The 27,217-nt window shown below is 39.5% G+C and overlaps 2 protein-coding genes and 1 pseudogene across 3 annotated transcripts; 2 read left to right on the forward strand and 1 right to left on the reverse strand.

Annotated features, from left to right (window-relative positions):
- Positions 1-2,548: 2,548 nt before the first annotated feature.
- On the forward strand, positions 2,549-3,924 carry Cabs1 (calcium binding protein, spermatid associated 1). Its single transcript, XM_059274625.1, has one exon. It carries the CDS (start codon positions 2,627-2,629, stop codon positions 3,800-3,802), a length of 1,176 nt encoding a protein of 391 aa, XP_059130608.1. The 5' UTR covers positions 2,549-2,626; the 3' UTR covers positions 3,803-3,924.
- Positions 3,925-5,849: 1,925 nt separating this feature from the next.
- On the forward strand, positions 5,850-27,217 carry LOC131920310 (submaxillary gland androgen-regulated protein 3A-like). 2 transcript variants are annotated; one of them, XR_009381607.1, is made up of 4 exons: positions 5,850-6,013; positions 23,818-23,941; positions 24,751-24,816; positions 26,761-27,217. XR_009381607.1 is itself a non-coding variant. In XM_059274626.1 (3 exons), the coding sequence occupies exons 1-3, from the start codon at positions 5,981-5,983 to the stop codon at positions 27,040-27,042; spliced, it is 381 nt and encodes a 126-aa protein (XP_059130609.1). In that variant the 5' UTR covers positions 5,850-5,980; the 3' UTR covers positions 27,043-27,217. The 2 variants fall into 2 exon arrangements, 1 of the variants encoding a protein (XP_059130609.1); XM_059274626.1 differs by lacking the exon at positions 23,818-23,941.
- On the reverse strand, positions 16,625-17,704 carry LOC131920309 (receptor-binding cancer antigen expressed on SiSo cells-like; annotated as a pseudogene).

Genomic DNA, 27,217 nt, shown 5'->3' on the forward strand with positions numbered 1-27,217 from the left:
GTGAGAGCCTGTCTTGAGAAAAAATAACAACTCATTTTTTTTCTTTGCTTACTAAAAAAAAAGTGAAGATATATAAACTCTTTCTAAGCATGAATTCTGGTATCTAGTCGAGATACTGCTTTTTGACTAGTTGGTTCTTTGAAAATTGTACATGCCATATCTCCTGATAGCTCTCAAGATACTCTCTGCACAAATGAAGTCTCAACAATGGACATCATTGTGATATCAGCCTTTCAAGGTTTCTAAATATGTTATCCCAGAAAATCATAACTGTCCCTTCCTGCGAACTTATTAAGAATATTCCCATTTTTGCTAACAGGTTCCATTCACATAAGAATTTTTATTGTGAACCCAAAGAAGTTACTTCTTAGAAAAATGAATAATCACTAGGCCAAATACCTCAAAATTCAAGCAAGTAAAAGATACACATGAACCAAGCAAGCTTTTGTTAACAATTCCAAAATAAGACTTGAGTTCCATGCAACCTGAAAATCTTGATTAAAAAAAGATGAAGTGTGCCAAATAGTAGGATATGAATTCCAACCATAAGGAGGTTGCCATGCATATGAGATAAAATTTATATATGGTATAACTGATTCTGTTCTTAAGTTATATCTGTGATTCTAATGATCTATAAAGGAATACAGTTCTTCACACTGTATTCCCTGAAGAAGACAGTCTACTTCAAGACTTAAAATACACTACATACTTTGTGAATTTTAATGGATTATATAAAAGATAAAACATTTCTTTTAAAAATTAAAAGCTTGGAAGGTAGGGATAATGATAAAACACTTTCCTTTCAAGAGAAATAAGAGTGCTATAATCAATGTGACTCTCTCACAGCAACACTGGTAATAGACGGGTTGATGTGACCACCAAAACAAGGCAGAAAACTAAATGCTGTTTTGAATTCAACATCAATGAAGATAGAATTATCTCTTCATCTGGCAGAGCTAGCTGGAGATTACATGCTCATGAAAGAATATTTTCTTCATGGTTCCAGTTCTGCTCAACACACAAATATCCTATCGTATAAGATAGCTAACTTAGAGAATGACTTTATTCTGTGTATTCCTCTATTAATTGATATTTCTGTTTAAAAATAAATAACCTGGACCTATACCCTATCTTACAACTTCTTTGTTTGTGACACTGATGACATTCCCTATATTAACAAAGACACTGGGACCTGGTATGATGATGGGAGCCTACAATCCTCACATTAACGAAGCCAAGGCAGGGGAATTCTGAATTCAAGGACAACCTAGGCTATGGAGATAGACTCTGTCTCAAAAAATCAACAAACAAAACAAGAAAGAAAAAAAAAGAACCACTATAAAAATCAGTAGTGACAACCTCCTGAAGCATAAAAACATTTCTGGAGAAACTATTCTGGAGAAACTTTTTTTTTAATTTGTGCCTTAAAATCTATTCTTGTATGTCTACAAAGACTGATATCAGATCTATGCCTTCACATAACTAAAAGGAAGCTGTGAGCTCTGTGTCCATAGCTGACAAAGAAATGATTTTGTGCCAATCAAACTAATGCTCCTAACTTTTTACACATTTGATGTGTGTGAGTCTGAAAATTCCATTTCCTCTGATTCAGGGGGTAAGAGGCTGGCTTTAAACATTGACACTGAATGTCTTTCCCCTTAATCTAATCAGCTAAACCTTAAAGTCAACTGTACAACTACCACCTGTCATATTATCACTATAAAAATTCCATCTGAAGTGGATATCTTCTGGAGCAGCTACTGTTACTTCAACTCTGATTCTTGCTGTTTTATGAATTTAGACACATGACACCAACCTCCTGTCACAAAAGTCTTCTGAGGTTGAAATAGTCCTTGGGGAGGAGGGAATACATAAAAAAGTAAGCCTACAACACTTGGCACACTGTTTCTCAAGTTAACTGAAGAAAATATGAAAAGCCTTATCAGTCTATTAACTTTTTTATTATTATTATTATTATTATTATTATTATTATTATTATTATTATTATCATTATTATTATTACTTAAAATGAAATTTCCCTCTCAGAAGAAAAAAACTGACTGAAGTCTTGCTACATAATTCTCTATTTTTAATTCACTACCAAAAGTACTTTTGAATTTTAGACATTTAAGCACCATGAATCTCAGAGAAGAATGTGGCTCTGCCTCCCAAAATACACTGCCACTTACTTGTAAAATGGTTGATCTCAAAAAGATGCTGATAGTCATCCAGAGTTTCCACTATTTACACCAAACCACAAAGTACCCAGCAAGCATGACTATGTCTGTGTCAAGGGGCACCAGCATCACATCAGAAGAAATATACCTGAAACAGAAATATGGTAAATCCTAAGTTCTCTAAAAATAAAATATTTAGTGTGGATTTCTATTTTGTATCAGAGCTCCATCATATTTTCTTCTAATATTAATAGTCATTCTAGTAAATATCTAATCACAGCCAAGAAGCAGCCTCCAAGGTGAGCCTTTGTCATAACCTGCGAGGTTGATGTAACAATCCCCATGATGACCAGCGCTTCAGTCACTATACTGATCACTACTCACTTGCCCAGGAATGCCACTAAGCCCAGAGGAAAGACCTGTGAAAGTGCTCAGTGCTCCTGTGCCTCATGGCTGAAGATGGATCACCCAAAATTTATTCTCATCCACCAAGAGAGAGCAGTAAAACACCAACAGAAGCAGCCATCTTCTTTGGGGCTGACAACACCATTCCTAAATCAGAAACAACTATTACCTCTGAAGGAGACCATATTACTCCAGTAAACGACTGCACACCAGATGGTGATTTTTCCACTACAATCAACAAGCTCACACCAACAAAAGAAAAGCTCAAGCTGGAAGATGATATCGAGGCCACTCTGAAGTCAACAACTCTTTCAGAGAAAGAAATTACTCCGACTGAAACTCCAATCTCCAAAACTAAGGAATCAATTACTGAAAATTTCATTCCGGTGAAACTGGGAAACATCTCATCCCCAGTCGGTACTGTTTCTTTAATAGATTTTTCAAGTAACATGGCAAAAGAAGACATCATCTTAGCCACCATTGACATGGGAGACAAAGAAATCCTACCCACTGCTGAGCTCTCTGGCACACTGCAGGACAGCACTGACAATTCGGAAGACGCCTCTGAACTTCCAGATGAAAACACAGAAGCTGATGGTTATTCCTCAACCAATTCCGACGTTCCTGATGATGGAGCTGTCCAGGTCACTGACTCCTTGAGCCCTGAGGCTGAAATGCCTCCCTCTCCTGAAAAAGAGGTCACCACCCCTCCAGACACAACCAACTTTGCAGAAGAGAACACAACTGAAATTGACCTGATTGTTTCAGAGGATACCCCCAAAGCTGCAACTAAATTAACTGACTCAGATGAAGAAAAATTTATCACTGTTTTTGAACTCACTAACTCTGCTGAAAAAGCCAAAGATAACCCAGAAGATGCTTTAACTGATGAGGAATCGACTGATGGAGTTAATGCTTGGATGGAGAAAGAGACTGTGAATGAGGCAGAGAAACATTCTGTTTTGCTTACTGCTGTTGAATCCAGGTATGATTTCATTGTCCCTGCCTCAGGAAACAAAAACATCATGGAGGAACCAACCGCTAACACAACAGAAGATCTATCTGAAAATGATACAACAGAATCGGTAACTAAGGACACAGAGGAGTTTCCTTCAGTGACATCTATAGTAGATACCCTTAAACACAAGGAGGACTCTTCTACAGCTGACTCTGCTATCTTCAAATTGCTGAAAGAAGATCCCGATGACCTAATGATGTAGAAGCAGCAACATAAGGGAGGCCATGTAGAAGTACACAACGAATTAAAAGGTAGTCTTGATGTCTAAGAAGTTACTCAACAAGAAAAGTCTTGAAAAGAAAAAAGGAAAAATACTGTGGGCATTTAAGGCAAGTATTAGACTTAGAAAATACATATATGTCTGTGAATAGAGGTCATGTAGCAGAATATATTTCAGAGCAATTTTAAAACCAACAATCTCAGTACTTTCCTGGGTACCATGGCTTGTATATAACAACTTACCTTAAAGCGAAATATTCCATACTAGATTTTAAAGATAGGAAGAGGGCAAGAGTTGAAGGAATCCATTTCTTGTGACATTAAATATGTGCCATTTCATCTCATTCTAAATATTATAATTTAGTGAAATTAAGGCTATAACGAGAATCAAGTAACATTACTAAAGCATTAAAAAGTTTTCTGAAACGTATTCTAAAATTTTCCTTTTTAATATCACACATGTGATTCTCTTCTGTTAGAGTACAGATATGAAACCCTCACTAATGTAAGAATTCAAGCTTCCTGGTAGTTGCTAAATACCCATGTGTGACGTAAGAAATCAGACATGCTTCTTGGCTCATATTTGATGCTGACTAAAATAAAATGTTAGTTTTACATATATGTTCATTTGAAAAATAATGTATAAACATGAATTAATTTAATGTTCTTTCTGCTAAGATTTACATCCTGAATTTTTGTCAATTTTTTTCAGATCATAAACGTTGAATATTGTACTCCTTTTAGGCTGTTGGTTAGCAATTCAAGGACACATATCTTCATCTTTTTTTCTGACAAAGACTTTCCAAATGAGTCTGTTGTCACTGTGCTGATCCTCCTCAATAAATCATTCTGCAAGCAAACCATTTACTGTGTGTGATGTGTTTGATATTCTGGTACAGAATTCTTAAGGTTCATACAAGAAAAACTAAAGTCTTGCTTACAAAACAGAAACAGCATTAATCTACAAAGATCCATAATTTCCTTTTTTAAAACTGAAGGAATTAAAACATGCCAAAACACTGAGTAAATAGCAAATATCGTATATGAAAGAGGAAGTTTAAATAGACTCTGGACTAGCACTGTGTTTAAACCCAGAAACACATTGTTATACAAACGTTTAATAGGAGATGAAGAATACTTCTGATCATGGATATCATGGCTCATCTCTCAAACAATCAAGTACTTGGGGAAAAAATAAATTAGAATACTGTTTAAACTATATTCTAAAACTTAAAAAAATGCATTTCCCCAAATAAGGATAATAAATTCATCTAAGCATATAACAGAAAACAAAACAGAAGATTAACATACATGACACAATGAATAGTCAAAATTATATACAAAACATAACTAATATATAATCCAAAAACAAAATAACTGGAAGAAAATTGCATTATATTTGGCAATGAAAAGACCCTTGTTACATAACTACTTCCCAAAGAGAAATGCCCAGAAAATCTCACCAACATGACTACCAAAGCATAAGCTGAACAAGGACAACAGTAAGACATACCAAAGTGGGCAGGAAAAGCCCTCCCGCCACATGGCTTCAACCCTACATAAAGAGCTTCAGGCAACTAAGAAATTCTGGGAGTAGGAGAAATAATCTTCCCCATGGAAGAGCACACCAATTGGTTGTCCAATACCAAATGATCATCCCTGTCAACACACATACAAGTAACATTATACAGACTGAGCAGATTGTATTTAGGAATATATATGTATGTACATATACATGTAGGCATCTAACAATAATTAATGGAAAAAAAGAGGCCACTAATTTGAAAGAAAGGAAAAGTATATGGGAGGCCTTCTGCCTCTCATTTCTCATACCCAGTAAATTTGAAGTTTTTGTCATAATAAATATCTTTACATTTTAAAGAACATAGGAATCAATCTTCCCCCATTCCTATAACCTTTTCTTCATCCCAAGATCAAGTAAATTTTTTTATATTTTTATAGTGTCATTTTATAATGTAATTTTTATAATGTAATTTGGCTATATCACATATATTTCTGTACTCAAGTAATCTCTCTAGAGAAACAACACACTAGGATACAGAGAGACAGACAGAGGCAGAGGCAGAGACAGACAGAGAGAGACAGAGAGACAGAGGAAGAGACGCTGGCTGGAAATCCACGTAAGAGCTGTTGCTGCAGAATGGAGTCTGAAGTCCACAGGGTCTGCCAACAGGTAAGAAACTCCGACAGTTCTGTGTTACTGTCATCTAGAAACTATTTTTATCCTTAGACACACCCACATTATGGAGCTCATCCTAGTTGAACTTGGTGTAAATGATAATCACATCTTTTTAAAAGTCTTCATAGTAAATAACTGATAGGCTAGTATTTAGCAAAACAACACAACACTTGACACATAAAATTAACCCCACACTATATATAGATACAGTTAAAATGTCACATATACCTACTGGTTAATATACCCAGAGCTAGCTTCACTGGAATTAACGCACTGACTACCTGATAATGACAGAGTGTCTGCAGTTTATTCACTGCAAAAATTAAAAATTCTCTTAACAGAAGTTAAACATTACTGTCAACAAGCCTCAGGTTTTCTGAAGCGCACACATAATGAAATTCACTGAAAAACAATAAAAAGACAAATGTCAACTTTTGAAGACTGTACCACTCCCCTGTGTTGTAGGAACTAGTTTGGATTAGCCCAGAAGCAAACGGTAAAAAAATTGTAATAATATCTTGCTTAGCAATATAGAAAGAGATGAAGGAGAAAAGGAATGTTGCATAAGGCGAGCATCTCCTGTCTTCTTTCTGAAGCCTCCAGACTGCAGAGGCTGAGGGAGCAGACACAAGCTGGACAGGCAGGAAACAGAGCTACTTGGTACGTGGTTGTGGCCATTGTTTCAAATTTTACAGGCTTTGCAATCAGCCTCCTCTTAGACTTTGGTTATATCTAGTTTATAAATAGTAAAAATGCTGTAAAATCTCAAGCCTTGCTTTTCATAAAGTTTTAAGGTCAGCAATTTTATAATTAAAAAATGGGGAGGCATGCTTCAAGAAGTTGTCACCTGTGAATTGTATTCACTTTTGTTAAACAACAATAATTTTGGTAATGATGAACACTGCTTGCTGTCTGGAACGCCAGGAAGCTTTAATATGGGCTTTTAAGACATGAACTAATATTTTGTGTTTATACAAGAAATGATTGGGTCTGCTTCTTTCTTACCAATGAGTTGTTTCCATTCTATTTACTTCATTTATTACAAAGAAAAAGGTAAAGAAATAGCAAAGGATGCCTTGTATTTTTACTATTACAACTGCTTCACATAATACAGAATCATTCATTAATTGAACTTTTTGTTATTTTTAGAGCATTCAAATATGACTTTTCTACAAAATAAATTAATCACTTCATTTTGAAAGTTATAAAAATTACCCTCAGATAGTTTTGGTAACATAACCAGGATGTGACAACTCAGCCAATTTTTGTGACTGGTAGGTCAAGTGGCCTTCCCTCAGAATCATAAAGACACACCCCATAGAAAAAAGTCACCGTCAAAAGTTCATAGTTCTTCGTTAGTTAAGTTGTTTTAATGTAAAGATTAGAAGTTGTCTTTGTCACTCTTCACTTTTAGGAAAAGCATTAACTGAGTAAAGGCTAGCAAAAACAAAAAAGGTTGATCCATAAGTGAAGCATCTTTTGTGATTGCAAAATTATGAAGATACAGATATAGATATAGATAGATAGATAGATAGATAGATAGATAGATAGATAGATAGATAGATAGATAGATATAAAAACAAGCTTCAAATAACTGGAGTTGGAAAGTTGTGGAGTTTTCTCATTTGGCTTGGTTAAGAGAATCTCATCATAATGATCACAAAAGATAATTAAAACTTTCAAAAGTTTGTTTCTTGTAAATAACAAATGTAAGACTGATGGCAAAATTAGCACACACCTTTCATACGTCTAACTTTACAGATATTTTTCAGATACAAATTGATAGAGTTTTCTGTTTAAGTACGTAAAAATCAAAAATTGGAGGCAGAAGGTGACTTTAGTAGAATTTACATGGGGATTTTTATGTTCAATTTATTAAATCTACCAAGGATTACAAAAAATTTACAACAGAAAATCCATATGTCAATCATTCCTCAAAATACCTTTGTTTTCATATGTTTATACTTTACATTCGTGTATTTAAAAAACTCAAATACAGTGTGTTAGACATTTAATACTGCATTTTTCAAACTTCTAAAAAGTCCACATAACTATCAGTGCTTCCATTTTTTCATGGAGAGCAGCACTGGAATGGATGTCATTGGGGTTTTACCAACTGCCTAATGTATTAACACTAAGAATTTGTAAGTTACAGCTATGAGTGGTATTAAATGTTTCTTTTGCATCCTGTCATCAGCTTGCAAAACTACCTCAGTTAAAACCAAGTTTTAGTGACAGGATGCTGGCACTAGCACATTTCCTCACATACCCTGTTTGCTTAAGTAACATCTTTTAAAATAACACTCTAGTAACCACAAAATCATAGCTCCAAAGATTAACTCAATGTGTGAATTTGAGACAATAAAATAATGATAAATCTTTAGGCCAATGAGAGACCTTGTCTCAAAAAAAAAGGTGGAAGACACCTGACAGCCCATGTGGAACATTGCCCTCTGATACTTGTGAACACTGCACACACATGTAACCACACCCCTGGATTACCCACGTGCATGAGCACACATACACACACACAAAATAAACTAGCTAGTTAATTAAATTTTTAAAATAAGCACTATATAATAAGCTTGTAAGCTATGAAAGCTTTTCATGTGGGTCACCTAAGTAAAGAAAATCTAGGTGTGATAAGAACTTCCAAATATGGAGATGTCCTTAGTGTCCTATATTTTTAGATTCATTCACCTAAACACCCTTACCTAACCAAGTTATAATATCTTAAAGATGAAAGATACTCTTCTAGTTCAGGCCATAAATTTATATATCATCATGCCTATAAAGACAAATTAGAGTCATTTATCAGCCAACAACTAAGAGCAGGCTCTTGCCTTAAAGAACTCTTGGCATGGAAACACCAGGCAGAATTCCAGGAGTCCAGTCAGAGAGAGAGAAGAGAGATTCTATGAGCAAGTCCATCAAGTTCATGATGGGGAAACCTGCAGAGACGACCAAACCAAACTAGTGGGAACTCATGAAAGTTGGATCAATGGCTGTGGAGCCTGCATGGGACTGGACTAGGCCCTCTGCGTGGCAAGACATTGTGTAGCTTGATATGCTTGGGAGGAGTGGGCACTGGCGGTGGGATTAGAATCCATCCCTGGTGCATGAGCGGCTTTTTGGAGCCCAGTACCTATGATGGGACACCTGGCACAGCCTTGATGCAGGGGGAGGGGCTTGGACCTGCCTCTTTTGGATGTGCCTCCCCATGGGAGGCCTTGCCTTCTTGTGGGGAGAGGGTTGGGGGTAGGATGGGAGGTGGGAGGAGGGAAGAGGGAGATCTTTGATTGGTGTGTAAAATAAAATGAAAAAATTTTCTTAATAAAAATCTAAAAAAAAAAAAGAACTCTTGGCATGGAAGCTCAGGGGCACATGGCTTACAAAGGAAAATAATACAATGACATTATTGCTGGGTGTAGATCAGGGGAAACAGGTAACATTTGTTTTGGTTATACATCTGAGCCACTGTGGTCAGGGTCATGGAAAGCCTCATATGTGCTGCCAAGGCAGCTGTAACTGCTCAGAGGTTTTAGGGGCTAAAAAGAGGAGTTAAGTCAAATTGGAATTAGGGCAAGATGAGGACAAGATACTGTTACCTTGGTCACTTCAGTACCTCGTTTAAGATTCACTGCTGCAAATATACTCCTACAAAGAACCACACTTTACAGCAAAGCTTCTGTAGTATTGATCAACTGATAACTTCAATGACTGTGAATAGAATGCCATGTTACAGGTCCAGAGTTAATTACAACTTATCTTGGTCTACCTATAGCCTCCCTAACTGGGATTATTTGCATATTCTTTACCTGAAAAAAAAATCTTATGACTAAGCAGTAAAACCTTTTGGAACGTATTAGCAGACTTCAAGCTACTACCATCCAAAAGACTGACATCATCAGATAGCATCTGAGGCCACAGGAAAGAGTCCCACAATTTACTGTACCCCACCTACCTGATGTCTCCACCAATATATTTGAAAAGTGCCTCTTGATTTGTAACTTTTTTGTTCTGTTGTCATAAAAATTTCATGAAATTTTTGCCACATGGGAATCTGTAATTTGGGGTAACTTAAATCGGTGAATACTGGCTATGGTTACACATATATGGCCCCAGAACAAACTATCTCTTATCCCCTATGAAGTGAGAGGTATTGCATTGAAAATTTCAAGACAGTGGGTTTTAGGATTTATCCATGGAAGGTATTTTCCTCTGTGACCCTTTGATACAATGCAGCAAGAACTGTTTCCCATCTTCTGAGGGACCCACTTTTGGAGCATCTTTGGATTTATCTGCCAAAGAATCTCAAAGGTTGCTTTTCAACCCAGTTCATGAAGATATTGCTTCTATCACAGCTTCCAAGATTAGCACCTGAGAGGATGGGACACAGAACATAAGGTCACCAAATCTAACACAATCTAGACCAGTGGTTCTCAACCTGTGGGCTGCGACCCCTTACACAAGCCACCATCTCCAAATATTTACATTATGATTCATAACAGTAGCAAAAGTACAGTTATGAAGTAGTAACAAAAATAATGTTATTGTTGGGGGTCACCACAACATGAGGAAGTGTATTAAAGGGTCACAGCATTAGAAAGGTTGAGAACCACTGCTCTAGACACTGTAGAGCAGTTCCTATCATACCTGCCTGACTGTAGAAGTCAGACCTCCCTCCCAGGGCAGAGTGAAAGGTATATAAGGCTCGCCTCTTCCTGAATAAACTGAATTTGTTGTTTCAACATTCTCCCAGAGTCTGTGTCATTGACTCTGTGTCTACTTGGCCCCCTCCCCCAAAGGGAACAACAGCACAGGACCCTGCCACATCTGGCACCCGAACAGGGACCTGTTTGTCTCCCTTTCCTCACATGCAGACACACCCTTGAGTGGTGTGTCTCCATGAACAGGCCCTCTACATTGCGAGCCTTTGGTCCCTTCAGCAGGTAAATGCCGGGACCCCCCTTTCTTCTTGTTGTTTGTCTTGTTTGTGAGTCTGTCTGTACGGTAGAGTGGCACATACTTTTGTCCAGGCTCACCTGGCATTTCCATATAAGGGCTGGACCCTCAGGAAATGGAAGCCACAGTCTATTTTTAGTTGGTTGTGTGTGTGTGTGTGTGTGTGTGTGTGTGTGTGTGTGTGTGTTCATGAGTGCATGCATGTGCTTGTGGGTTGTGATGCCTGGAGAGATGGCTCAGCAGTTAAGAGTGCTTACTCCATGGATCTCTTCAGAGAATATGTGGGAACCTGATCTTTGGGTGAGAGTTCTGTTCCTGGCCAGAAAAAGGGAAGTGGCCTCAGGAATAACCCTCCAATTGTTTTTTATGCCCATTTTGTTGGCTATAATCGCTGGCCTCAAGTCCTCCTTTACTGAGGAGGTCATTAAGGCCCACAGTAAGCACTTCCAGGAACAATGTAACACCAACTTATCTATCACCTTCATTCCGTCCATGACTGATACTTCCTCTGCCTCTGCTGACAAGGAAACGGATGGCGTAAAGGAAAGGAAAGGGATGGAAAGAGAGAGGAAATGATTCCGATTGTGGTAGTGCCCAAGCCTACACCAGCAGCCCCTCTCTCTGCTCCCCCCATGCCTCGAGCAGCTACCCACCACTGCAGTATCCACAGAGTGATTTGCCTGGATGTTTGTCTGCCAAGCCAGTTGCTCTGCATACCTCTTAGCCTATTCCACCTATGGTGCTGCATGCTGCACATACCCACCATGGCGTTTCCAGTTAATGTGGGCCCCAATGTGGCCAACCAGCCTTGAATACCTACCCCTCTTGCAGACCTGTCTTTGGTCCGTAAAGCTGCTAATGAATCGGATCCTGACTTGCTGTGTTTTGAGCAAGTCCTACAGCAATGGGCAATACGTTTACAGACTTATTATGACTGGCACTATTTGATGAAGGCTGTGTTAGAGCCTTTGGTCTTCCTTAATTGGTGAGTTGCCTATGATGACAAGGCTGAGGCTCAGGCTTGTCTTAATATAGAGTACAACATCACAGTTTCTCTTGAGATGCTCATGGGCTGAGGACCATATATTAACTGCCGTGCCTGCATGGCAATTGGGCCCAAAACCTCGTGAGGGAAGTTGGGATGAACACAGCACACATCAGTCAAGTTGCAAGCATCAGGATTCTCTTTATTTTTTTTTATCTTATATACCCTTTCAGGAGGAACAAACAAAATTGTTTATCAAGCACCCAGGGTCAAGGAATGGTCAGCATGCCCCAGGAAGCCACAGCTGCCAAACCACGATATATACCAAACAGCAAAACATCTGCAGAACAGTCTGACCTCAGCGCACTCAGAACAGGGGAGGTGGGGGCAATTTTAGAGGGGTCAGAGCCATTCTGATCCCAACATCTCCTCCCTTTTTATTTATTTAAGTGGTACCTGTCTTAGGTCGACCCGGTAGCATGAACTTACCCGTCATAGGAAAGTGCCCTCTATACTTCCTGTCTTAGGCGCCCATGCTATCCTAGGAAGTTACCCGTCTCTGGTTACCACTTATCAAGCTTCTGAATCCACACTTGAGTGGATTCAGTATGTGCTGAGACAGCTATCGGGGCCTGTCAGGTGACACCTGCATGAGTGGTAAATTGTGTTTTAAGTTGGCAGAGGGCCCAGAAGCATACCCCGATTCCAAGACATCCTAGGATTGCCATAGCAAGCGATCCTGACCATTTTTGAAACCAGCCTCCAACCTGGGCCACCCAACCCCACCATTTGATATCCGAAATTGGAACAACTCCGGCATCATCAATGGCCTGTATGGCATGAAAAAGCTGCACAGCAAAATCCACTAATGTCATACCCAAGGACCCTGAAACATACTTATTCCGCCTCCAAACTTCATGAGAGGCATTAACAACCTTCCCCAGGGTCACACACATAGATATGTACATCTGAGAGCAGGTCGAATGTTGTTGAGTCCATAACAAATTCAATTGTTCTTGTACCAACACCATCTGTTGATTAAGTGTTGGCAGTCCAGAATGTACCTGTCCATTTATCTGATTTTGAATGTCCAAAGCATTAGAGACTCTTTTCACCACATCAGCTTGCTGGGTCTGTTGAGAAAGGGCAATTGCTGTAGTAGCAGCAGCAACAGCAGAAACAGCAATGGCAGTAACAACGGCAGCAGTGATTCCAAAACCTCTTTGTTCTATACAATTGTACAGGAAACTGGGAAGATGCTTCCATCGGCATCGGAATGGCAGCAGGAATTCTTCATAACTAACGCATTATCTTCATCAAGCTAGCAACTGCTAAGACTACAATTCTGAACAGAACAATTTTAATAAAGCACCCCCTCCCGCCCCAGTATCATTCCACACCACAAAAAAGAAAGGAGCTAATAAACAGGGAAAGGAGGAAATGCTAAAATTTTTCCCAGAAGAATAATTGACTTTAACAGACTCCTCAAAAGTCAGGATGAGATGGAATAGAATCATTAAAGTTTTATCCATAGGTATACAAGCAGATGGATGGCCTGTAGTCCAATTACTAGCACAAATAGAAGGAAAATAGGGCTATGTATCCCCCGAACTGTCTTTTGGTTCTACTTTACATTGTTTTAATTTTTTCTTTAACTCCTTGATTTCTTGTTTTAATCTCTCCTCCTCCGAGTCCTCTCCTTCTGCTTCTGACAACTCGGTCTCCATGCCCCATCAACAGTGCTTACAGATTTTTTAGTTTCTTTCTCTTGAACCTCATTAAAAAGTCTAGTAGCCTCAGCTAATTGTTCTTGTACTTTAACTTTCTCTGTTAGCAAGGCATCTTTAACTAATCTCCATAAGGAAAATGTAGCTATAGGTAAGTTATCTGGGCCCCTCTCATGAAGGGCCCTTTGTAAGTCCTGTTTCACTTGTTCCCAATCAGGGATATTCAATCCCCCTCCAGTTAAAAACCAAGGACTGACTTCTGCAACAATTGTAACAAATGTGGCTGTGGTACTTCGCTTAATTTCTGATCCTTGCTGTTTTAAAACCTTAGTGATCTCAGTGGCCATCTGAGATTTACTTGTAGCGTTCCCCATGGTACATACCTTAATTACTCGTATCCCCAATTCACTCCATTTGCTAGCCCAGGAGTGACCTCATCCTTCAAATCCCTCTTTCCAGATCTCGGTGAGACCTCCACTTGCCGTGCCTGCACGGCAATTGGGCCCAAAATCTGGTGAGGGAAGTCGGGATGAACACAGCACACACCAGTCAAGTTGCAAGCATCAGGACTCTCTTTATTCTTTCTTCCCCATCTTATATACCCTTTCAGGAGGAACAAACAAAATTGTTTATCAAGCACCCAGGGTCAAGGAATGGTCAGCATGCCCCAGGAAGCCACAGCTGCCAAACCACGAGATATACCAAACAGCAAAACATCCGCAGAACAGTCTGACCTCAGCGCACTCAGAACAGGGGAGGTGGGGGCAATTTTAGAGGGGTCAGAGCCATTCTGATCCCAACAATTAACCCTGTCACACAAGCCCAAATTGGACAACATGCTTATTTACCTGCCTTGGGAGACACCATTGCCCTTGGTGCATTGGAGGGATCCCATCACCCTTCAATAGGAACACCATACTCCCCTATTAACCTGGGGGCGAGGATATGCTTGCATTTTTCCCCAGAATACCACCATGCTGATATGGATACCCTCCAGAGATGTGCATCCAGCAGCAGAGCAAGAGACTTTCATCAAAGAAGAAGCTACAGAGGGGTAATATATGATGTGCCCCACTACTGCGGCATTAATAAGGATTATGTCATTACTGGCACTTGACCCTAGATATCAAGCAATTGCTTCACCCCCTACAAGGTCACTAATGCATCACCAGAAAGACTTCAATTAGCACAGTAAATATGACTAGGGTCCCACCAATGTCCTTGAGATTGAATATTTGACTAATCCTTCTCCTGTTCAAATGTCTTCTGCAACAGGTTCACCAACAGCGGGTGGCCACAAAGGCAACCCTACAGGTTTTATTGGCTCTCAGACACCTAGATCAAAGTCCTCCTAGAGAGGTAATGCATGCAGAGTTCACTGAGATACAGAAGGCTACTGCCTAAAGCCCACCACCCAGACAGCTCTCCAGGATTAATGCTCTTTTAGGGATGGTAGTCACTGACGGGTATGAGCTTATTTGGCTATTGTGAAGGGTGTTGCTTACCTGATTTCTTTCTCAGTCAGTTTGTGGGAGCCCATGCCTGACACTGCCTGGATGGCCAGGAACTACTTGGATAACAGGAACGGGAAACTAGATAGCCCAGAGACCTAGGGTAGATCCTCACTGATTGGTGAAAAATGAAGTCAATGAAATGATTCCTAATGACATTCTACTATACTCATAAACTGGTGCCTAGCCCAATTGTCATTAGAGAGGCTTCCTCAACAGCTCCTATAATCCTTCCTTCCTCTCTTCAACTCATCTCCAGGATCTTGGCCAAGTGTTGGCTGTGGGTCTCTGCATCTGCTTCCATCAGTCACTGGATGTAGGTTCTATGATGACAATTAGAGTAGACACCAAGCTGAGTGCAGGGGAAGGCTAGTTCAAACACCCTCTCCACCATTGCTATGAGTCATAGCTGGGGACAGTCTTGTAAGTTCCTGAGATTTTCCCTAGATGCAGATTTCTCCACATCCCCTTAATGGTACTTTCTGTCAAGATATCTCTTTCATTGCTCTCCCTCCCCATCTTTTCCCTAACTCAGCCATCTTGAGTCCTCATGTACCCACCTCCCATCCCCTCCCCTCTATTCCTAACTCCCAGTTTACCCAGGAGATCATAACCCTTTCCCATTCCTGGAGCAAGGAAATTATTTTTAAAGGGAATCATTGCAAAAAAAAATAAATAAATAACAGAAAAATACTGGAGGAAGAAGAGCTGCTACTATATAAACAAATACAAAATGCATAGAGTTGAAGAGTAGATGGCCTCCTCCATCATTTAGTTCCAACTGAAAATGTATCATGTAACAATGGATAAAATGCATGACATGTTGTCAAGTGGTTCCTAATACCAAGAAACAGAGGTCATCCATGAAAGTAGGACATAGCTACAAAAGGGGGGAATTATGTCATATCAATCATCAGTGACAGAATATGTAATGGAGACTTAATCTCTTAAAAAAAGATAGTTGCAGCTGGGCATGGTAGTACACATCTTTAATCCCAGCACTTGGGAGGCAGAGGCAGGCTGATCTCCATGAGTTTCAGAACAGCCTGGTCTACATAGTGAATTCTGGAATAGACAGAGCTTCATAGTGAGACCCTGTATTAGAAAAAATTGCTAAAAGTTTTCACCATGGAAGATTATTGTGTATGTCACACCTTGTTTGCAGGTGCCAAACTCTATTCTAGAAGCTTAACTCATGGTAAATTATTTCAAACTAAGCACCACTCTATATAATTCCTGTCATCATTGACATTCTCCAGACCTTGACACAGGAGCAAACAGAGACTAACCAACTGCCTGTGGTAACACAGTAAGAAAGGAATGGTAAAACTCACTCTAGGCTTTGGTGCTATGAAGAGACTGGTGGTTCACACCAGGTCACCATGGTCTGAGTGAAGAGCAGTGGTTTGCACTCATATTCTTCACATCTCAGTGAAGATAATCTGCAAAAATATTCAGGGTTTATGCAATGGAGAATCTAACTGGGAAGCCTCTGGAATGTTCTTTGTCAGGTTTGTGTTGAACTCATCCTGGAGGTTGTTGTTGTTTTTGGTTTTCACCCAATTAATTCAGCTAGAAAGACTAGCTGGGGAGGTACTGGTCTGGTATATGCCGCTTGAAATAACTTCTCTACAGCAAACAATTGTCTTATATTTGAATCATGTTGAAGAAAATAATTGTTTCATTATTCTTGCATTTTAAGTCTTGATTATTAAAAGCTCAAGGCATTGTGGGAGATTCCTGGTGTCCTGGATGCCTCAATAAACACATTAGGATCAAACATTGTGTTTGTATTCTGAAAATTATTTCCAGTCTATACAAATGCTTGTGCTGTAGGCTAAGGACCCAGACTTCTCTTATTGGCACTGGGATGTGATGGACAAGTGTGTGTTAGAAAATTTTCACACTGTTTTTGTTTTGCTTCTTCTTCATCAGACACTGAGATTCCTTCTACATCCTCTTTCTTTGCTGTGCTACTGTTCTCTTTTCTCTGTCTGCAATTTTCTGCTGCCTCAGAACTTCTTCTGCTTACCAGGCTGCATCTTCTTCCTCTTCCCATGCACCAGTATTTTCTTGCCAGGTATCTAAGTCACCCAGTTATGAAGACTGAAAGACAAAAGGCAATCTCCTGGAAAAACCTGTGCTACCATTTGGGATACCAAAATCTAATGCCTCTCTCTTCTTAATGACGATTTTCTGAGTTTTCCTTATAGCTGGTGTCATGTCCCTGAAATAGGTTCCAGTTGTTCCAGAGAACTTTGTTGTGTTGCCACAGTCCCATTCCCTCCATCAGTCTTCACACTTCATCTCAGGAAGTCCACTCCTCCACATCTGTCTGCTTAGGGACAGAGGAATAATCAGCTGTGGTGGGCAAAGCTATTTGATCTCCAGTTAATCTCCTTCCTATGTCAGATCTACATATTAATCTCTTTGGGAAGGAGAACAGGGTTGCTAGGCAGGTACAAACTTTAAAGAACCCAAACTGAGTGACAGCCATGGTGGGAACCAAAACCTGCCCCTCCCCACTCCCTGCTTGCCTGGCTGAGGCTCCAGGAGGCCCACACTCACACTGTTGATGCTGCCTCCAGCTCACCCTAGGCTGGCTCAGTCCTAGCTGGGCTCATTCAAAGCAGGGCACAGGCTCTGTCTCAGCCACCTTTGCTGCTGGGCAGCTACCATGGCCACCCCTTCTCTCTTACCCTGGAGTTTTTAAAGGAGTCTGTATTTTTTATCCTGAGATTTTTTTATATTCAATATTAATGCAAGTAATGTGGTCTTTATCATTACAGTCACTCAGAACATAATTCTCTTTGCAACACAAGCTCTCCCATGTATACCTCTGGGTAAAACAATTTCTTTCTTTTTTTTTATTTAATTAACTTTTCATTTATCTTACATAGGGACCACACTTCCCCCCCTCCCTCCTCCCCTCCCCTTCCCCTCATCTCACCCTAACCCTCTTCCCATCTACCTCCCTCCCCATTCACTCCTCCTCCATCTCCATTCAGAAAGGGGCAGGCAGGCCTCCCAAGGGTTTGAACAAAGCTTGACACAAAGCTGGGGCAGGACCAAGCTCCTCCCCCTGCATCAAGGCTCAGGGAGGTAATCCAGCCTGGGGAACAGGTTCCCAAAAGCCACATAAGAGCCAGGAACAGGTCCTGATCTCACTCTTAGGAACCTTACAAACAGACCAAGCTACAAAACTGTCACACAACATGCAGAGGGCCTAGGAAGGTCTCATGCAAGGTCCTTGGCTTTTGATCCAGAGTCCATGAGATCCCAGGAGCTCAGGTCAATAGTCTCTGTGGGTTCCCTTGTCATGACCTTGAACCCCTTGGCTCTTATAATTCCTCTTCCCAGTTTATGCACCCTCTCCACTATTGCTAGGAAGTCTTAGCTGGGGTCATCCTTGTGGTTTACCTGGTACTAGATTTCTCCCTAACATCAAAATGGTCACCCCTATATCAAGAAGTCCCTTTCATTACTCTCCCCCTCTGTCTTACCCGCAACCTGCCTACAATGCCCAGCCTGCCCAACCAGTTCTCTCAAGTTCCCATCTCTGTATCTCCCACAACACCACCCCCAGTTTACCCAGAAGATATCCTCTATTTCCACATCCCAAGGAAATCCATGCATTCCTCTTTGGGTCTTCCTTGTTATCTAGCCTCTCTGGGGTTGTGGATGGTAGGCTGGTTATTTTATACTTCACTCCTAATATCTACTTGTGAGTGAGTACATATTATGTTTCTCTTTCTGGGTCTGGGTTACCTCAGTCAGAACAATTTTTCTAGTTCCATCCATTTGCCTGCAAATTTCATGAGGTCATTGTTTTTTTCACAACTGAGTAATAACCCGTTCTGTAAATGTACCATATTCTCCGTATCCAATATTCAGTCGTGGGGCATCTAGGTTGTTGCCAGGTTCTGGCTATTATGAATAATGCTGCTATGAACATAGCTGAGCAAGTGTCCTCGGTAAAACATTTCTAAAGCCAGGGGAAAACAAAAGAAAAGAAGGGGGAGGAGAGGAGAGCAGAACTAGAGGGAGAAAAACATCAGGAAAGCAAGAATGACAGATAAAAATTCAGTCATGAGGGAAACACACATAGACCAAACAAACAGGACAATTGTCACGGTGAGAGAAGGGGGAAACTTCTCCTTAAAGTTTGCGAGGAAGATGGTTTAAAGATGATTAAATCATGAAAGGAAAGAGAACAAAACTATAGCAATCAGCTGCCCAGGAGAGTATGCCAGCCAGCCCACCTGACAAACTAGGCTGCCATCCCAGCCCAGATCCAGTGCCTGGAGTAGGTGTAAGCATTGCAGCTCAGATAAAAAAGGTATCCTGGCAGTCTGGAGCCAAGGAATACCAAAAAGTCACTGCAAGCTCAGCAGCTTACAGCCCTGATCCAGGGAAAAGTTTCCCCAATGCAAGTATAACCACTATGCTCCAGCAGGGGAGGGTTTCACTGGGGAAGTTGTTACAGTGCTGCTCTGCTGGGGGAAAGTTTCCCCAGCTCCAGGAAGCAGAAATGTTATAGTTCTGCTCAGGTCCCCCAAAGTGTAAGAACTCTGCTCCTCTAGGCTGTTTCCCCAGCTAAAGTGTTATAGCTCTGCTCTGCTCCAGCTCCTGTGAAAGTTATTATATCTAGGCTCCACTCCAGTGAAAGTGCCACATGGCAAAACAAACCTCACTTGAGAGATTTATTGGGAAGGATAAAACCAGAAGGGTGGCTGTCACTACTAGGGTGAGAAGCAGCAACAAGCTGAACAAAATACAGATCTTACATAGGGTTGGAGGGGAGCTTTCCAAGGTGGTTTGGGATTGGTGGGCTTTTGTGGCCTGATTCTGGGGCAAGCTCAATGGATTGGTAGGATTTCAAGTCCAGGTCTTGGGATCAAGTTAGGGTCAAGGTGTTTTTCCTTGGCCCAGGTCTCTTGTTCTTTCCTTGGCCTTGTTATCTTACAGTAGGTCAGCCCCAATGCCTACTCTATCTATAAGTTCCTGGATCACAAAAAGAAGCAGATGCTGTGTAACTAACATAATCTCTCTACCTCTGGGGAAAGTATCTCTCTTCAGATAATTTTCACCACTGGAGAGGTGACTGTCTTGATCATTTGACTGGTGAAATTTAACATGAAATGTGAAGTTAACAGTAGACAAATTGAAACCAAGAATTCCATAATTCATGTTTTTTTATTTCTCTTTATGTTCTCAGAGCTGCCCATTCCAGTAGGCCCTGAGAGGAAATGACACTGTCAAGTACCTGAAACATGCTAACAGTTGGTAGCACATGATATGAGAAAAGTGTTCTGTAGCAGTTTCCTTCAACATTAAAATCTTCCATCTTGGAAAGGAGTTTCTTAAGACCCAAGATGTTAGAGAGGAGGTAAAACAACAGGCTGGTCTATGGAGAGTTGAAACATTATATCCTGCAGGAAACCTCTTTAAGCTCAGGAAGAAAACAACGCAAAGGCTTCAGGAAGCCCCAAGAAATGTCCAAATTCACTAGGTCCCTCAGTTATGCTGGTGTTTTAATTATGGGATGCCAAGTGAAATTTCTTTTCTGGACTTGTCTATTTCATATTCTGTGGGATCTTAGATCTATATGGATGTGGCTTTCCTTATTTTGGGGAAGTTTTCTTCTAAGATCTGGTTGAAGATTTGGTCCATGGCAGTATCAAGGGATTCCTCTCCCTCGTCTACGCCTGCAATTCTGAAGTTCAGTCTTTTCATGATGTCCCACCTTTCTGCACATTCCTTTTCTGTGATTTATATATATATATATATATATATATATATATATATATATATATATATATATATAGTCTTTGTTTATTTGGTTAAGATCCTCTACATTATACTTGAGTCCTAATACTCTCTTTTCTGCTTGATGCATTCTACCAGTAAAGCTTGAGTTCTTGCATTGGATTGTTATGTTTTTCAATTCCACCATCTGTTCAGCTTGAGTCCTCTTCAGTGTTCCAATCTTTATATTGAACGCTGCTCTCAAATACTGAATTGTCTCTGTCTTTTCCATCAGCCTTATGTTTGTGTTTTCTCAGCCTTCCCTGAGCTTTTCTTCTCATGTTCTTTGTTATTGATTTCACTGAGCTGTTCCTTTGTGTCTTTTAAACACTTTGAATCCATTGATGATGCTTGTGATTCTCCATTTAAATTCTGTGTCCTGGAGTTCCTCTAGGTAATTATCATTGGCAAACATTTCTACAAGACTGGTAGGTTTTACAAGAGAGATACTGGCTTGGTTTTTCATAATGTTTGCATTTTTGCCCTGATATCTGTGCATGTGGACTTTTTGTGAATTCTGAATCTCATCTAGAGAGAGCATGTGGGGTAGAAGAGATGATGAACAAGTAAGTTTGGCCTAGAGGTTAGGAATGGTAGACTGAAAGCAGGTGGACAGAAGAATGGACCAGAAATACAGGATGTATGTCCCAGTTCAAATCTGGCTTGGAAGAGAGGTTGGATGTGGCATAGGAGGGGCCTGTGGGTTTGGTATAGTCAAGGTAGATCCTTGCAGAAGCCTAGAGATTGATTGCAGCAGAGATGGGTGGGCACCCCACCATCTCTGTTTATTCCTGAAGCTTTACTCTTGGAAGTTTATGACTGATGAAAACTTGATCCTTACTATCCTTCCCAATATGGTACAATATTTAGAACATAGTAAACTTTCAGAAATATCAACTTGGTCAGGATAATATGAGCTACTATCACAACTAACTTGGCATGAAAGATGTCTTCCCTGTGTCTTTGTCCCTTATGTGTCACTGCAGCATATAAAATTTGAATCAAAAGATCCTCTGTAATAGTTCTATAGATAACTTGCCAGTTTGCATACTGTTTACTAGTTTCAACCTTTTAGATAGAAATGTCTCTAGTTTTTCCTCTACAGATCACTAATGGTTGTCATAGCCATTAACGTATGCTTATTAATTGCATTGTAATTTTTTTTTGCTTGTTAGTTTGATTTACATCCTTTAAAATCCTTTGCTCGGCATGGTTGGGTGGCACAAACCTACAGTCATACCCATTCAGAAGGCATTGTTGGTTCAAGGACCACCAAGACTACAGAGGACATTCAACTGGGAAAATAAAAGACAATAATAAACAAACAAAAAGCATCAAGTCCAGGGCCAGATACGATGCCCTGGGATCATTCCCCAACACTGAACAAAAATTGTTCTACTAAATCAATGTTGGATCAGTGTGAGATAAAATGCATGAGACCAGATGTACAGAAAATTGCAAGTTTAAAATTATATTACAACTTTGTTATTTCAGAATAAAATGTAAAGATGAAATAAAGATTATCTAAATAGGTAAGTCATTTATTTCAGAATGTACAGCTGTTATTAGTGTGATACCCTGTGTGTGTGTGTGTGTGTGTGTGTGTGTGTGTGTGTATTATTTGCAAAAATCTATTCAACAGTGATTTTTAATTCTCATTCTCGTTTTTCTTACTAAATTCTCTCAAGAAAACATGAATATTCACTTTTAAATATTTGTACCTCCCATATATGCTGTGGGATGGTCTGTATGTCAAGTTGTTGCTGATTGGTCAATAAATAAATCACTGATTGGCCAGTGGCCAGGCAGGAAGTATAGGCGGGACAAGGAGGAGAATAAAGCTGAGAAGTGGAAGGTTGAGTCAGAGACACTGCCAGCCACCATGATGACAAATAGCATGTGAAGATGCCGGTAAGCCACAATCCATGTGGCAAGGTATAGATTAATGGAAATGGATTAATTTAAGCTGTAAGAACAGTTAGCAAGAAGCCTGCCATGGCCATAGAGTTTGTAACCAATATAAGTCTCTGTGTTTACTTGGTTGGGTTTGAGGAGCTGCAGGACTGGCAGGTGAGAGAGATTTGTCCTGACTGTAGGCCAGGCAGGAAAACTTTAGCTACACACATACATTTATTTGTTTTTAAGATGAAGTAGGAAATATGTGAATAACACATAATAAGAGATGACCTATGAAAATAACCAGAATGCTTTGTCCTCTTTGGGTTGTTTGGTTTTGGTTTTTGATTTGTTTTCTTTCTCAGCTTTCTTCTTTCTTTTTTGTAAAGGCAAATGACTAGACCCCAGAAGGATCCTTTGGTCATATAAACTTGTTTAATGAAACTTCATGGCTCCTATTCATATTTTCTCACCTATTCTTGCAATGGGTACACACAACTGAAGAGCTCTTGCATTTGACCAGCTGGAAGGCCCTGGGCTTTGACGTAGTGTCTTGGTTTCACTTGTTTAAGTTTATTTTATTTTTTGAACTAAAACTATCTAAAACAGAATACATTTCTAAATTTTAAAAAATATCAGGACAAATCATTCATACATTTTTCTCCAAAATAAAGAGACAGTGAGCACCACAGGTCTCACTTTCTGGTCCTAAAATGAAAGCACATTTGACTCACTGTTCAGCTCCCTGAAGAAGCCTCACACACTGAGAAACTGAGTGGATTCAGAAATGGAAAGAACATGCAGTAAAACAATGTGTAATTGGCAAGGATGCTTAATATCTGTAAAGCTTCAACCAACATTGTTTTATGTTCCTACTTGTGTTTGCTTTATTGCCAATGAAATTAGACTACAACATATATAAGAGCTGAGAGTTCTGGGGCATTTGTCCTTCATCTTCCTCCACTCAGAAATAACTGACCAGAGTCCTCCTGGCGAGCAGACTAATCAGCTAAGAAGAAGCTTCTCCAAGGTAGGCACCTATAAATACAAAGCCATTTAACCTGGCATTAAATTTTGCCCAGCTACAGAGATAGCTTAATGAGCTGTTTATGGGATATTCTTTTTTCATCACTGTAAGAATAAGTGCCTCCAAGAAACCACAGTCATTAAATCTATCCTGTTTTGAAAAATTTTGCAAGTAACAGAAATGTATTCATGTTGATCACTTGGGACAGTGAGTCCACCAAAGTCCATAATTCCCTTTCTGCTTCTTGTTACCTTAAGGTTCTTTAACATTCATAATGATGGGCTACTCTCGGGTGTACTCTGAAAGAGAATTATTCTAACATATATATTTACAATTAATTTTTCTCATTTTTAAGCTTCATATGCAATATATCCTAGGAAAAACCAATAGGTCACCTTTGCTCGTAATATCTAGTGAAAAAAAAAGTTAAAGAGTAATTAATCAAAAAATTCTACAGCAGCATGTTATTATAGAACAAAATGTGTAAGTGAAAATTGTCCATTTTGAAATAATTACTATTTAACCAAAAACTTTACTTTGGAAAGTTTCTGTTGCTCAGAGTCTTCATGGACAAATATCTGGCATTCTCTCCAGCCATAAGCTCACAAGTGAAATGTGAAAACTAGCTCCCTCATTATACAGTAAATTTTATGAGCTGACTAAATACCCCACTAATACTGAGTCCAAGATACGGGAAGGAAAATTATTTCAGATAAACTGCACTACACATACATCATGTGTTGAGACAAGTCACAAATAATGCCATTTCATTTTTTAAAGGAATGCTAATCAGCCATTGTGCTTACTTTCAGGAGACACCAAAGATGAAACCACTATATTTGGTCTTGGGTCTTTGGGTTTTTGGAGGATGTTTCCTGGTAAGTATCATTAATCCCTAACACTATATTCTCTTGCTAACTTTTACTTCAGATTTTTAACATTATTTATCTGTCTTTCCTAATACATAGGGGCTGCAAATTACTAATGAAACACCACTCTAGCACTTTAAATTACATGTTGGATGTCTGGTTTAATTTAATGGTCACAGAAGGCTGATGATTCCCATACTCAATTCTCAGACATTATGTAGATTTTTATACAGATAAACCACATGGGTTCCCATACTCCAGCAAGTGCACAGGTAGCTCTTCTTGACCTGAACTTAAAGCTGAATTTCAACATGTTTATGTACTTAGAAAATTCAATAAACTGGGCATTAACATAGCAAATAAATATTACTTAGTATTCAGTAAGTGATGCACCAAGGCCAGCACTGCTTAGACACTCTAGGCAATATTAAATCATTCACAATAAATGACTTTCTGAAAATGGCCTTAGGTATGACTAACAATATCTCACAACTAATCTGGTAGACTCCAGGGTGTGGAAACATATATGAATGTCATTTGCCAAAGGTGGAAACAGAGTTGTTTCAACCATGCTACAGAGTCCCAGTCTGTACACGGAAGAGGCAGGACTCCAACCACAGCCTTTACACTATAGAAACTACTAGATTTCCCTTTGGCCTTTTTTTACTACCTTGTATTGTAGCTACCCATTCTATAGAGTCGCGTTAAACATAATTGTACCTCCCACTGCTGCTATGCTAACATATTTTGAAAAGTACAAACTCTATAACATGGTTTGCATTTTATTCAAATTAAAACCTAGAACAACCCTAAGCTCCTGAATGAGACAGACATTTCCCAATCCTGGATAGTAACTACTTCCATTTGGGATTGATTTTAGTGACTGGGTCTACTAACACCAAGCTTAAGATTTTGCTCATGATATTTTCTTTCCCTTCAATACCATCTAAGCTCTCATCAAAGACTTGTATGCTCAGAACAAAGAAGGAAACATTTTCCTTGATTGACTTTCAGGATTTTGTCTTAGAAATATATAACGGTTCTCTATTGCTCATAATAAATAACCACAATTAGGACTTTAAAAAACCTGTTTACCATAGTGTAGTCTACACTTGGCTTGTGTTCTCAAGTACCACACAAGGCAGAGGAAGAACTCTGAAGGTATGTTCCATTCTTCATCTCAAGGTTATCCTTTTCACAGTTCATGGAATTCTGTCCCTTTACTGCAGTATTGAATGGCCTCGACTTTGTTTATTAATATTTTAATTAACATAAAGTAGCAGGTTTTCCTGTGGGATTTTCATATTCCATTTGGATGGATTTTCCCCCTACTCAGGTCTCTGTTCCCCCTTTCCAACACCGGACCCTTTTGTTTCAGTATTATTCCTAATTCTTTGTTCTATTATTTTCCCAACAGTCTCCCTTAAAGTTTATTTTCCAACTTTAAAGGAAAATAAAATATGAAAATTTCAGAAAAATGGATGGAACTAGAAAATACAGTAAGCACAGTAACCCATGCTCAGAAAATGAAATACCATGTATTCTCTCTTAGATCCTAGCCTCTAAGTTTTAAATATTTGTATTAAGGCCGTGTAAATATGGCTAAAGACCAGGACATTAGAAAATGTCCATGAGACAAATTTCTGCTTTCTTGCTGGCCATGAACCAGAGGCCACTCTGATCTAGTATAGCCTACTTGTCATATGTTTCTTCCCAGTACATAGGACCTTTATTATAAGTCAACAGACCATCTGCTGCAGCATGAAATCTCTAGCTTCTTCTGCCTCCAGCATTATAGAACTTGTTTTAGAAGAGCATATCTGATAAAAATCAGGTCAGCGAATATCTTTGGAGAGTGGGACTTTTAGAGGTCATCTTAAAATTCTACTCACTCCAGAAAGTGTATGTCTTTGAAATATCTAATTTAAATTTGTTTATTCCTTTCTCCCACAGTCTGCTGAGTGTCACAGAGGCCCCAGAAGACAACGTGATCTTAGAGGATGGCTTCCTCCTCTTGCCCCTCGCAAAAGTCCAAGATTTTCCAACTTTAATTTCTCTAGTCAAGAATTTGTTATGATTCTCCCTCTTCCCACCTATGGTCCAGGATTTAGACCATTTCGTCCTCTTAGTTCAAAGCTACCTTACATGCCAAGACCTCCACAACCCAGACCTCCAAACACTCCTCACCTCTTCAACGTCTCCCTCAATAAAACACTATTGCCAATATCTCCCTAACTACTGCTACTGTCTCAGATTCCACTGATGATTTTCTGAGCTGGTGGCAAAAATTGATTTCCCTTTGGCAGTAAGGATGAGATAGTCCAAAGCACTGTGAGGATTTGGGATAAATGATCTTTAAAGGCTTAAGAAACAACCCCTTCCCAAGCATTATACAAAATGAAAATAAAGA

This window comes from Peromyscus eremicus, chromosome 10, assembly GCF_949786415.1.
Source record: "Peromyscus eremicus chromosome 10, PerEre_H2_v1, whole genome shotgun sequence".
Taxonomy (NCBI): domain Eukaryota; kingdom Metazoa; phylum Chordata; class Mammalia; order Rodentia; family Cricetidae; genus Peromyscus; species Peromyscus eremicus.